The 13,384-nt window shown below is 55.4% G+C and overlaps 1 protein-coding gene across 1 annotated transcript, besides 1 other annotated feature; it reads left to right on the forward strand.

Moving 5' to 3' along the window:
• CSUI_004746 (wwe domain-containing protein) lies at positions 1–11,942 on the forward strand. The gene is made up of 9 exons (XM_068064931.1): positions 1–1,512; positions 2,151–2,305; positions 2,648–2,834; positions 3,512–3,710; positions 4,327–4,596; positions 5,466–6,462; positions 7,098–7,979; positions 10,325–10,905; positions 11,818–11,942. Exons 1-6 carry the CDS (start codon positions 1,333–1,335, stop codon positions 5,723–5,725), a joined length of 1,251 nt encoding a protein of 416 aa, XP_067923106.1. The 5' UTR covers positions 1–1,332; the 3' UTR covers positions 5,726–6,462; positions 7,098–7,979; positions 10,325–10,905; positions 11,818–11,942.
• Positions 3,715–3,777: a sequence feature (Short protein (CSUI_004747, PHJ21424.1) was converted to a misc_feature.).
• Positions 11,943–13,384: the final 1,442 nt, after the last annotated feature.

The raw sequence follows: 13,384 nt of genomic DNA on the forward strand, positions 1-13,384 counted from the left end.
GACACACGCAGCGGCACACCCGACTCCTTGAGCCAGGTTGCTTGGCCTGTCGTGTCGTTCTATTTGGCCAATGACGAGAAAGGGACATGACCGAGCGCGCCGTCCGTGGATGAGTTTTCAGCAGAGCTGTTTTTCTCAACGCATCGGCGCTTGTGTGGGGTGGGTACGGAGCAGGGTCTCAGCTGACCTTGGCGTTCGCCGCGAGCCTGCACAGAGCAGCTGGGGAATGTCCGCGTGCTGCTGGCTGAGAGTTCGGGAAGATTCACTGCAAGCCGCTGTAAGGACGCTGACGTCCTGAAGTTGGGTTGGAGCCTGACCCTTGGTGCGGAGCTTGTTCTCCCAGTCGGCGAAAGAGCCGCAGCCGGGAATAGCTGACCGAGTCAGCTGAGTCGCTACTACGCGGCACGCCCGAATAGGTAGCTGTCAGTGAATGTGTATCGGGAAAAAGAAAATGGCATTTGACTTCTGGGTTGCTCTGGCGATGCAGCCGTTCCTTTGACTTGAAAACTTGACTTTCTGAAAAGTCGTACAGTGATTAAAAGTGTTACCTCGAGGGCGGACCTCAGGGCTCTGGTGACCCCTGTAGGTGAGGGCGGGTGGATGCGAAAAACGGTTGCCGGAACTTGGCTTTTCCGAGGGAAGTCGTATAACAGCGGTCAGCAGGGGGCTTGGATTGGCCGCTCTTTTCCTGCCTACCTCTTGTTCGCAAGTAGTCTTTCTCCAAGGGTACGGTCGGCGGTTCGACCTGTCAGTTGTTTGCTGGGACTGGAGAGGGACTGCGTTTTTCTGACGAGCAAGCCCCTCTGAGCCCATCCCGGCATGTCCACGTGGGTTTTCTGGCGGTGCAGGGCTAATTTCGGCGGTGCTCCTTTGCTTTTAGATGTGTCGGCGCGTCTCGTTTTACGCGGGTCAGGGCGGCTGGGGGCGTGACGGGGGAATGCCACTTGGATGAAGCACAGCTGGCCTGAGTGCTTTTTGACGGACAAAAGGGTAAGGCTACAGCACTCCTGATGATACTCGTTTAGCCGCCTCCTCTGCATATCTTGCACTACAGATTCTTTTGTGAAGAGGGGTACCGTAAGACGGACTCGTGCAGTACGGGCTCTCTTCGGCCACCTAACGTGCCGCGCTCGGTCAGTCTTGCGTCTAGCACCCACATCACGCAGAAACCCGTAGTTGACTGTTGCGAACATCAGGACATTCGCTTGGGGGGGGGGGTACGCTTTGCGCTTTCTCCTTTCAAGACCTCCCTGCAGCGACCTGTCGTGTCGAACAGCCTTTGAAGTTTTTCTCTCCTGAGGCTTTTCTTCGAGCCAATATCGGCGGTCCGCAATGCTGGGTAGTCTTCTGCCGCGTCGACGCGCTTCGGAAGAGCTGCCCCGTCCTCTCTTCCCACCTGCGGTTAATCCCGTCTCCGCAGTGTGGCAGTGGCAGAGTGAGGCCGGTTGGCATTGTTTCGACCCGGTGCAGTGCGAGGCCTTGGAAACAGCACGGGCCAGCGGCAACACACGCGTAAGCATACGACTGGAAGACCACAGCTGTTGAACGGTGGCCGGGATACTGCCCGAGTAGTTCTTGTGCGTCTCTCTGGAGCGGCCTGTGGAATGCTAGGGCCTTCGGGGACCGGGGCCGTATGGCCCTGTATGATCCGAATAGGTGTACTTGTTTTGAACGCTTGGGACTGTGTCCCGCAATGCGGTGGTATCTAAGGGGTGCAAGGATAACTGGTTGTCGGCGTGAATGCGCTATGGCAGTCTACTTCAATGGGCTGACACGGGTCATGCAGTTCTTCACAGCAAGGCAGCAGAGACGTATGTTTTGCTTTTGAGCCAAGCGAGCTGAGACAGCACTGACGCGGCTTCTCAGTCGTAAAGAAAGGCGGTTTCCCGCCAGACAGTGAGAGACGGACGACGGTTCAAACGCGTGTGTATGCGAGAGAGCGTAGGCTCTTCGTTTGCTTCGTTGGAAATAAGGTGATACACAGAAGAAGTCAAGCTTCTGAGTGGCACGGCTGAGCGGGCAAGAGCGTGCAAGACTTCAGGTCAGTGCGCGTGTTTCGGACCGAACGATTTCCATCTATTGCGGGGCTGGATTGCGTTGGTTCCCCAACCATGGTGGCACTTGGGGCTGGTTGTGCTTTTCTCCCGTAGCTGACTTTACGTTCAGGAAAATGGATGTACAACATCGACCTCGGCAACATGCTTCAGCAAAATGTTATGACCCGTCGGATGCGGCATGTCCGGCGAATCATGGAGGAGGTACCCCTGTGGTTCCGCGAGGGCGCAGACGCCGAAGAGGCCGTCAGGTAGGACACTGCAGAGGAGCGGCTTTTCCGCCGGGCACGCGGCTTTACAGGATCAGGCTGCGCTCGTTTTTCTTCTAAGCTTCTGGAGAGCACCTGCGTTGTCCAGAAAGCTGTTTCAGTACCAAAGCTGTCTTCAAGGCTTGCCGTGCAGCTTACAGTTACGCTTGGGTTTGCCGCTCACCATGGCATGGTCCGGTGATGGAACTGGGACATTGTCTTTCTTTCCAAAGACCACCGCCTGTGCTGCTATGGTAGCATTGAAATGGTGAGGCTGTGTGTGTAGAGCTATTTTTCATCAGCGGCGACTGGTCGTGTGGGCTGTCGGGTATGTCGCTGGCGCAGGTATGACCCTGAACTTGAGGCAGCCCTGGAGTCGTCGTACGCCGCACTTGTGGAGCAACTCGGAAACGATCCGCCGGGAGAAGCTGCTGTATCTTTGACCGTTTGGACAGGCAGCGACGGTCTCGACTACGAGGCAGACGTTGAGGAAATGACGGAGTGCTGTCGCTCTACAGGAGTTGTGCGCAAGGTAATTTTTTCCCGCGTTTTTCTTGTATTTGTTTGCTCTTCTCCAAGCGGGTGACGGGCAACATCTGTTTAGCATCGCATTTGTGTTTCCTTAGTCCAACAAAAGACCCCGAATTCGACCATGTTCACTCTTTTCCTAGTCCCAGTGGTACAGAAAACCTCAGTTCAACTTCGTGCGTTATAAGGCGCCTTTGGGTAGTGCAGTTTCTCTTACTCCTGCACAGGGCTGTGTACGCATGAAGTCATTCCTACAGGAATGAGGGAAAAGACGCTGGCGGTCCTACACGTCGGTGTGTACTGTGCACTGCACGTCGTACGCCGATTCGTTGTTGCAGTTTCCTCTCGCTGTCCAGCCGACCCTCATGGAATTTCCACGAAATGCGTGCATTCTCATTTGCGCGCCCGTGCGTCTCCAAGAGGGTGCGGATGTCCGCGCGTCGGATAAACGGCCTCTGCGGCCTAGCGTTGTTAGTGTCAGGTTCTCTCGTTTCGGGATGGATGACGAGTTTCGAAGAAGATGCTATTCCTGTGACCAAGGAGTAGAGCGCAGCTTCCCCTGCAGATATTTCCTTCACCACGACGGTAGTCATCCCAGGTGGGGTGGCGAGCACGAGAAGACACGTGGATGCGCGGAACGCGGAAGACCTGCAGTTCCTGTTGCGTACTGGTTTTCTGCAGATTTGTAGAAGCGTTTTGCGCGTCAGACCGTCGGTAGGAGAGTCAGATGCGCCTGACGGATGCGAGGCTGAAACAGCTTTTCAGCTGCCTTCTCTAGCTGTCGGGACGGCAGAGAGTGGCGAATGCTGGTGCCGGGGCCACCTGCGTGTAGTTGGAGCGAATGATCTTGATGACGTCCTGATTCCTGTCGCAGCTTCTGGTAAGGTGTTTTTGTGAAAGTGTGCATCTGCGTGGTGCACGTATCTAGTAGTGAGAGTGATGGCTAGTTCCGGGGGCCGTGTGCTCACGCGGGTAGTTGGAGTTTGTAGGCTTTTTTGTCGGCGTCGGCGTGGAGCTTGAGGAAGAGCTAGCTGTCAGGTGCAGTCACAGCGAAGCGTACTTCGCCGTTTCGGAGACGGTTACACCGACCAAGAGAAGGCGAATAACGTGCCTGCTTGCGTTTTGCGGAGTGTCAGTTGTTTCTGCCTTGCACGTAGGGTGCACACTTGTCTCGTGTCACAGAGTAGGTGGTTCATCGTACCGTTGGAGTATGTGCCTGTAGTCAGTTCGCTTATGTTTTCCTTTATCCGTCGGCGGCGAACTTACCCTGGCCTCTGACACGGTTCCTGAAGTTTATTGTGTTCCGTGCTTTGCAGTTTAAGATTCCTGACAGGGTGTTCATGGTGAATGCGCGGTGGCGGCGTAACCTCTTTGTCGAGTGCCGTGCCGTTCCTTCGCACTTTCTGCAACATGTTTCTTGACTGCGTTGGTCCATACGGAGGGCGAGACTCCGGGGCTTGAGCCACCGTATGATGCTCACCTTTTCTTATCCTTAGAGGCTGTCGAAGACGTTTGCGCCATCTGTTTGGATTCGCTGGGAAGTACAAGCTCTCCGGGTGATTCCTCCGCTCCGATGCGGGGAACGCTGGATCACGCGTCTGCTCCTCAGTCAGAGGCTGCTGACGGAGTTGTTAAACTGAAGAAGTGTATGCACATGTACCACGACACTTGCGTCAGGACGTATGTTGGAAGGGGGGGACGAGGGGGGTTCTCCTGTCCCACTTGCGGCACCCTCCAGTGTGCAGGAAATGGTCCCTCTCCTAAAGGTAAAGACCGCCCGTTGTATTCATTATATCATCTATGGCGGTGTGCGTGCTTTTGTGGGTTCAGTTTATGTAGCCACGTGAAGCCAGCCCTGCTATGTCACTCTGCAGAGTTTCCCTCTTTTCCGAGCTTCCGTTGTTGTAACCCCAAATCCACACGGACGTTTTCGCATGTTTTCATGGGTCGAGTCCACTCACTGCTGTTCGATAAGGACGTGCGTGTAGGCGAACTACGCAGCTTCCTACATGCTTGCCAGACACAGGCAGTTGTTATGTGAGACAGAGCAGGCGGCGAAAGTTCTCGTTGTTTCACTGCAGCTTTTCGGAAGCCAGCGCACAGTTGTCGTACACTCCAGGCTCGGTATTCTCCAGCACACTCAGGACACCGCGCTGCACGCGCCTACTCAAGGATGACCGCTCCAGGGGACTTCAGTCCGATGTTTTCTGATGGGACCTCGGTTTTCCGCTGGTGGGCAGTGGACCCTGAAGCATCCGTCCACAGGTCGTTTTTCGGTGCCACTCTTCTGCCGTAGCGCCAAGGTATCGAAGTTCGGTAGCACGGAGAAGAAGCTGGCAGAAGAGACTGTGGCTTGCTGTCTACTTTCAAAAACCATCAGGAGGGTGCTTAGTAGAATCTTATGCAGTTGTACGGGCGCTCCTCGAGAGGTCGTTGCAAAATGGTGCTTTCACACTGGGTTGTGGAAGAACCATTGAAGGGTACGCGTTGGGGGTGCACAGGTGTACCTCATACTGATCCAGGTCTCAAAGCACACACAGGTGCCAGCTGCAATGATACGAATCAGACGGCGACGCCGCGCGGGTGCATCTTGTGAAACAGCGTCTTTCGGACACGTGCGCAAACTGTTGTTCAGGCCGGATGAGATGGCGGATTGGGGAGGAGTCGCTGCTGGCTGGCTATCCTCACAGCGGGACAATATCAATTGAGTACGACGTGCCAAGCGGTATACAGTCTGAGAGACACCAGCATCCAGCTGTCCCGTTTATGGGCACAAAGCGAACAGCGTATCTCCCTGATACACGAGAAGGGAGAGAGGTTTTAATTCTCTTCATCCACGCTTTCGTCAAGGTATCCTCCGATGTTGTCAGTGCCCGCTGTATCGCGAAGCTATGAGAGGCATTGTTGTTAGGATGTCTCCGGGCCTGATAACGTAAACAAGGCTGCGTCAAAGACGCGGTCCTTCTGGTTGCAGTTTTTTTCTGCAGGATTGAAGGGTAGAGACAGTATCGTTTGTGTCACGTCTAAATTAGCGCCGTGCAAGGTTCCCTGGGGGTGAGTGGCCATGCTTCACGTGTCTCCCATTGCTCTAGCAAACACGAACTAGGCCGAGTCAGTCCGCAGTCAGCCCGAGTTTTGTTCGTCATGTCTTGATAGCGAGTTGCAACCTTCGTCAAGGTCAATGACACTTACCCCAAGCCATCCTCCGGAATACCAGAGTCCGACTGGGTTGCCTTTGCACCGGAACACACAGGGTACTGCACGGTCGATTGCTTACGAAAGAAGCAGATATTAGTGCCAATCATGAACTAGCTACTACCGACGGACACGGAGGGCGTTCAGATGAGAAGTTAGAACCACCAGGGCGGAGCTCTCGGACAATCGGGAACACAGGAGGCTGCGACGCCAAGCGGTAACAGCCACTAGGGCTGTAAGGAGATTAGAGATTGCATCAGCCGTTCGCTGTTTCTGCCCGAGGGTTGTAGTGTGATCATTGTCGCAACCCGGACTTGGTGCACTCTTTCCAACGGTGCATCAGGGACACATGTTCACCGTGGGCACGAGTGTGACAAGCGGACGATCGGACGTCGTTATCTGGAATGGCATTCACCACAAGACAAGTCGTTCTGGAGGTAAGGATAACCGGTTTCGTGGTTTGGGGGCGGTGTCGTTTGTCCCCATGGGGGACTACTTTTCGAGAGAAACGAGACGCCTGTCGGCAACTGTGCACTCCGGTCTCATTGAAATCCTGTCGTATGCGGGACTAACGGCATAGGTGTGACACTTTTCACTTCAACAGCCGGGGCTTTCTCGAAAACACAAGTAGAGGTGCAGAGCAGAAGAGACACAGGGCGAAGTATACGTATGTGGCGACATCGTACCCATATATAGTGCAAGTGTAGAGCTGTATTGTCCTTGATGCATTCCATAGAAGTGTGTGAAGTCTGTCATTCGACTGCATGGACTTCTGTCAGGTGAACAAGGCAGATGGTGAGGGAGTTGTGTCGCTCATGTTGGACTGCATCCGCATGGGATTCTGTATCAAGTCTCGTGCTTTTGGCTCACGGGTTGCCTCCGACGACTGTGTTAGCGAGCCACGCGAGACGAAAAGGTTAAACGTCGCCGCATAGTTGGTGCAGGTGCTAGAATGCTGGATGGTCCGGTTCGTTTTTTGGCCAGCGCCACATTGTCCTTACGGAAAGGTTGCAGGTAGGAACGAGCGAAATAGTGTGTGTTACCCCGCTTCCGACTGTTGTTTGGCTGGCAGGTCCAACTGCATACGGGTATCCTGATGCGTCATACTTCCAGCGTGTACTGGGAGAGCTGAAAGCGAAGGGCATCACGTGGGAACTCGCTCGTCCTGTTCCTGTCGACCACCTGGAGCCGTCTGATGACACGGGAGTTAGGTTGCCCACACCATGCCACTCCGGTCACTCATCAGCACTGTGTACCCGAAATTGTGCGCCTCTGCTCGGAGATGGTTTCGCTCATGCGGCGAACGCTCCACCAGATTTGTCGTCGGGACTCAGTGCAGAAGCCGTGTGCCATGGTGCCGAGGACACCGAAGTTTCGCCAGCCTCTGCTTCGTCTAGCTCTGCGACGAGTGCTTCCCCTTGTGAGTCTTCAGGACGGGGGAACATTTCATCGGTTTGTGCAGCAACACATGTCACACCGGAGTCAGCAGTCAGGCGGGTCTCGTCGGAGACCGAGAACCATCGGACGCCCGGGAAGACCGGCGAATCGACGAACGAAGTGCAGAGAAGGGGCGTGTGCAACGTCCGTACATTGGGGAGCAGGAGCACCATCTATGGAGTAGCAAGTACATCTGAAGGATCGACTTCACAGGCGGGCGTTGGGGTGCGAGTTCCAGCTCCTGAGTGTATAAGAAAAGGCATCAAGGAGACAGATAAGTCGCCGAAGAGGTCCCGCACGTGTGACTCGGAGGAGTCGTCTCGCTCTGCTCGGAGTACTAGTGCAGTAGAGTCTACGAAAAGACATGCATAGGCATACCAACGTCATCACTTGCCAAGTTGAGACCATGCGTCCAGCTTACAATCGCCGCGACGAGCGAACTGTTGGCGCGACGTCGCCGCACTCACAAGTACGGTGGCGTGAACTACGGTTAGCGGGTCATTTGGAGCACCAAACGGTAAGGAGTACAGCAGCGGCTTGTGTCCAGGTGACGCGGGGCTGTTACGTAAGATGGCGTGCGTTAGCTTCACGCGACTCGTGAGCCCTCGCGATTAGAGGAATTCACCCTGAGAGCAGCAGTGGAGCTGAGCGTGGCGTGGATGGAGCTGTGCGTTCCACAGTCCGTAACGGGGTGTCGCGGGAAAGCAGCTCGTACCACCCTGTGGTCGCACAATAGGACTTCTGGATGGGGGGGTTTGGGGCACTGCCGCCGGGGGGCAAACGAGTGTTGCATTTGTCTAGACCGTCTTCAGATACCAGCTCGACACCATCTAATGCAGATAAAGTGGTCGATCTTTCCACACCGCCCGACCAGTGTATCACGCATACATGGACGTGTGATACATAAGCGTTGGTGTTAAGGGGGGAGACGGGGCGTATAACAACGGTTCTGCCGTTAGGGGTACGCGCTACGCTGTAGCGGTGGTGGCTGGCTGTTGGCCAAAAGAGGAGTGTGTGCGGGCCAGTTGTGAAGGACAGACTTGCGGACAATTCTTAATGCGGGACGAGGCGAGGAGTGGGCTGGAGGCACAGAAATAGTTTGGTTCGGAGGTCGGCCCCAGCCCGTGAGCGCTGTCCTGCGCTTGCAAGCACTCGGTACAGTTACGCAGGCAGCGCTGTACCACTGTCCAGTGGAGGAGGGTAAAGTTGCTGTTGCTTGCAAAATCCGTTGGCTGCTCTGCTGTGCACGTGAAAGAGAATGGCAAACCTAGACGAACCGCATGACGCCTTCCAAGTGGCGTGTGAGGCCAGCAAGGTACCCGGTGCCACCAAGTGCGAGTCACACGTGCGGGACCTCGTCAGCGACGTATCTGTTTCCTTGATGCCATTTGGTGGACGCCCGGCTGGATCAGGAGGCGCAGTTGCACAACGGACGGGACTCGGGAACCGAAAGGGGAATCCAGTTGGTTCGTGCGGGTAGGTAACACTGCACCCGAAAGACCACTCGCACGTACACAGCGACAACTTGCCCACCTCGGGCGGAACAGTGGACAGGCATGGCCGTGGGCAGCTAGGCGGGAAGATTACGGATGTCCGGTCGCCGAGAAGCTCGAGCCTCTGTGAAGAAGGGAAGGCTACGCAGCACAGCCACGCAGTAGGGCGAGTCCGGCGAATAATTGTCGCCTGGACAGTGTCGGAGTGCACTTTGTAGCGGGGCGGCAGGAGCAGAACTTGTGAGTGGGACGGCAGCGATGAGCAAAAAGTGTACGGAGAGCAGGACACTACACAGTTGAAGTAGGTACCTGTCCCCGATTGTCAACATCGTTAGCCCATCAGGTGTCGGCGATGTGTAAAGGTTTGTTGTGTAAGTTTTGCAACTGTCCGGCCCCGCTGCAACCGCTCGACACTTGCCGCAGTGGGGTGGGCATTCCATAGCACAGCGCCGGCGAGAGCGACACAGGCTGCTCCACGACCAAAGCAGCATGCCTACTGCTACGTGTATGCGTGAACACATAGTCATCACACGCATTAGGGGTAGTGCCCCCGCGCCTTAAAGGGCTGCGTCCTCGCCCAGCGTTCGGTTCTAGATCGTCAGCTGTCAGCACATCCCTAGTAAGCTACGGCTTTCCCATGTCTGCACGAGTCCTGGGGTGGCCCACTTTACTAGACACTCCCGCTCTTTCGCCCCGTTACACTTCTGGCGCAGCCGTGAGTCCAAAATCGCTTCGACCGAAAGTGTGCGCTCGACTTGCCACTCTTGCTGCTTTGCCGCCTCGGTCGGCTAATGCTTGATGAAGCGTGGCTGCTGTCGGAGAAACTTTTGTGGGAGAGCACGCGCGGGTAACGGAAGGACACACGACACCTGCGCAAGAAGCATATATTCATAGTGTGCTGCAAATGCATTGGCGGAGGAAAATCATAGGCTGCTCGACGGCCAAAGCACAACGCCTATTGCGTCACATATGCGTGGTCAACATAGTCGGCACGCACGCATTACACAGGGCACCCCACACTGGTTCACACGAGGGCGGAAAAATGGCTGCTGGCAGTGTCAGTGTCGAAGACACATTGGGGGAACGCCACAGCGGCGACCATCACCTAGCAGACCGACTTCCAGAGCACACGCTGACGGCGCACGACTGGAACCCAGGCAACTTCTTCGGTTTGGTTTCCTTGCCGTATGGCCGCTTGTCAAGAGGAGACGCAGACGAGTTATCGCGCATAGAGCCTCTTGGCTTCGAGTGGAAGCCTGCGACGAGTGTCAGCGCCAACAATCGACAGGCTTTTGCCGCTCGTTGCTCTGAAATCCCGTAATAGCCGCGTGTGCTGTGTCACGGGCGTGCAATTGTTTCTTCCGCTTAGGCATCCTCCCACCGCCTCGAGACGGACGGCAACAGCGTCACCAAGAAAACAGAATTTTTTGGCCCGCTCCAGAAACTGAGTGCCGACAACTAAAGGTATAGCAACCTATACTTTGTCCCAACAACTATCAGTGTCGAACAACGGGAAGACTGTTGACAACACGTGGTGAGAAGGGGAGAGGACGGGAGAGCTGGGTGCCGCTGCTGGCGCTTTGCGACCGCATGAGGGGGACGCGCAGTCATCACAACTGCCACGGTTGTCCCTGATTAGGGACTAGCGGGCGTTCTGACATCGCGCAAGTTTGGGCCGCCACACAGGCTACGAAAGACGAGAGAACTGAGTGAAAATGCCTTGACGTTCTTGGCCCTCGACGGTGACGCAGATCCCGTTCCAACACTGGATGGTGCTTGAGTTGTTCGCCTATTGAGGCGAGGCGGCTGAACTGAGTGCTGTTTTGCGCGCCCGCTGTGGTAGCGCGCTTCTCGGTAATCTCCGTTCTTCGTATCTCTGAGAGTCTTTGTTGAGAACTCGGGTAACAGGCACTATGCAGCTGACCTGGAAACAAATTCTCCTCATTGCAGGTACGGACGCTGCCAGCTCAACGGACTGCAGCCACACCGCTTTGCCGAAGTTTGCCCCACCCGGAAGCCTTGCTACACTGGCACGCTGCTTTCTTGTACTGCATATCTTCTCGACAGTCGACACCCGGGAGCCGCGTTTCAGGTCTCCGTTCCTAATCCACCGTTCAGGTCCTGGGAAGCGACGTAGCATCGGTGCGAGGCGGGATCAACGGCCCAGAAGGCGACGCTGACGTCGCACACTGCCACGAATGACTTTCTCGTACTCGTCTTTCATTATGAAAATGGCTAGTGCTTTTTTCATCCGGCGGAGCTTCCCTTTTTCTGGAATCGTGTTAGCATGCCCCACACAACACGAGCTGACGGAATCTGACCTGCCGCCCTTCGCCGTGGGCCGCACCGTTGCTTTGCTTGGCGGGCCGGGCTTGTGTCGCTATCAGACTAGTTCAGCTCTTGTTCAGGTCCGACATTGGCTGAGCCACGTGAACGGCCTTGAGGGAGAGTAGTTTCGTGTTTGGGTAGCTACTGATGCGCCGCGTAAAAGCAGGGTCACGATCTGTGATACCGTACTCGTTCCACCACCAGCATGTACTTCAAGGCAACAAAAGCTCGGCGTTCCTTGCTGGCTTCGTCACGCGTTGTGCCTGTCTCCCTCCGTCGAGTCGACTTGCTTTTAGCGCCGTACCCAGCATCCCACAAGTGTGCCTCAGCTTCTAGCGCAGGAGTGGGCCAGTCCAGATAGTGTTGGTGAATGGGTCAAACCCGTAGGGACTGTTTGTAGTTGCATGAGGCATGCAAGAAAGACAGTCATTTCCGCGCCGGTCTGTCGCGGCCCACTGCCTGAGTTTCCAGCGTGACAAAGGCGCGTCGTGTCTCTTCGGGGCTCTCGATGTGTTGTGGTCTTCTGCCCGTCAGGAGGTACAGCCGCAGCCGGTGCGTGCTTGTACTACCTCTGGAGGGAGGAAGGAGGGGAGTCGAAGGAAAGCGACGGCGAGCCGAAGAAGATCAACAGCAGCGAAGCCACGAAGGAACAGGTTATGACAATTCTTCGGGGCATTCTCAAGAGCCAGGAAAAAACTAAAGCTTTGATGAAGGAGTTCATCAAAGATATGATCGATGAGGACCTCACGTAAGTCCCGCGTGTGCTTCCGTGCGTCAGTGGAGAGTTCATATTGCAGGTGTGTGCTGTGGATTGGTCATCAAGGTCGGATGAAAAGCGGTCGAGAGAGAATGCGCTGGATATGGCGCCATCTCATTGAATCTAGTAAACGCCGAGACTTGGAGGCGTTTTCCTTCGCAATTTTGAAGCCCAGTGATGCACGACCAGGTTGTAATGGTGGGTTACAGCCAGAGAAGTGATCGCTGTTGTCATGTGCATTAAGAGGCGCATCACGACGTCACCAGACAGGCTGTAGAAGAGCCGGGAGCGTCTTGCCATATCCAGCGTACTCCAGCAGGTAAAAGATCTTTTCGTCTGTTACTCTTGTCCGATTCGTTTCCTGATGCCGATGGGAATGCCGAGCTGCGGACCGGGGCTCTGGCCAGGGCGACCTGTTCTGCGCTCTCTCTGGACTGTGCCTTGAATACATGCGTGATCCTCCCCTCGGCTTTCTGCGCGACCGGAGTTTTGCTGGCATACCTCCCGTAGCGATGACTACTTCGCCGGTCTGCAAAACAGATCCGATCTGCCCTGATTACATCATTGGGATCTGAGATGATTGAGGAATCCACTCTGGACTTCCTGAGTCACTCTGGGAAGTCTTCTGACAGTCTGTCCGTGTGGATTGTGGCGGCAGTCCATGTGTTTGGTGGGTAAACTGTGTTCGGGGCTGCAGCACTGCCAGGACGGTTCGGACAACGTTGCCGCGACAGGACGGGCTGTCGAGGCAGACCTGGAATGCTACGACACGTTGCGCCTGTGTCGAGGCGACGGCGGTGTGCGACGCTGTGTTGTCCTCGCTTCCAGGGAATACGTGGAAGGCGTTTTATGTTGTCCTTGTGATTCTGTGGTGAAGATCTGGTCGTTGGACCTTTTCCGTCTCGTACACGTCTTACTCGTGGCTGAAGGCCCAGCGAGACTCACGCTTGCGGTGGTGATGAAAGCATTGGGCTCCGAGGACCATTGAGGATAGCATGCTAGACTCCTTGTTGCGGACATAGGAGTCTCTGAAAGCGCGGGCGCAGTCAAGCCGTGCCATATCGCGTTGTGTGGGCGACGGTCGTGTGTTGTGCCGTGTGCCGGCTTACGCTTGTGACGTTTCTTCAAGGCGACACTCGCAGGACTGTGTATATTCTATTACATTAGATACACTCGATGCTGTGGATGGCTTGGTGCCTCCCCTTTTGATCTCTGAATATGTTCGCATGTGTACTCAGCGTGTGTCAGTGCGTGTGTGTAAGCTGCACTGCATTGTCTTGAAAGATGATCGGCGTATCACCGACTGATGAAAGCATTGGGCTCTGAGATGATTGAGGAATCCAC

This window comes from Cystoisospora suis (genome assembly GCF_002600585.1).
Source record: "Cystoisospora suis strain Wien I chromosome Unknown contig_2259, whole genome shotgun sequence".
NCBI classification, from domain to species: Eukaryota; Apicomplexa; class Conoidasida; order Eucoccidiorida; family Sarcocystidae; genus Cystoisospora; species Cystoisospora suis.

What these genes read in the sequence shown, in the direction of transcription:
- CSUI_004746 (XM_068064931.1), top strand. Translation starts at nt 1,333, where the DNA reads ATGCTGGGTAGTCTTCTGCCGCGTCGACGCGCTTCGGAAGAGCTGCCC. An exon ending in GATTCCTGTCGCAGCTTCTG is followed by an intron (nt 3,711 to 4,326) that starts GTAAGGTGTTTT and finishes TCTTATCCTTAG; the next exon opens with AGGCTGTCGAAGACGTTTGC. An exon ending in AAATGGTCCCTCTCCTAAAG is followed by an intron (nt 4,597 to 5,465) that starts GTAAAGACCGCC and finishes ACTGTTGTTCAG; the next exon opens with GCCGGATGAGATGGCGGATT.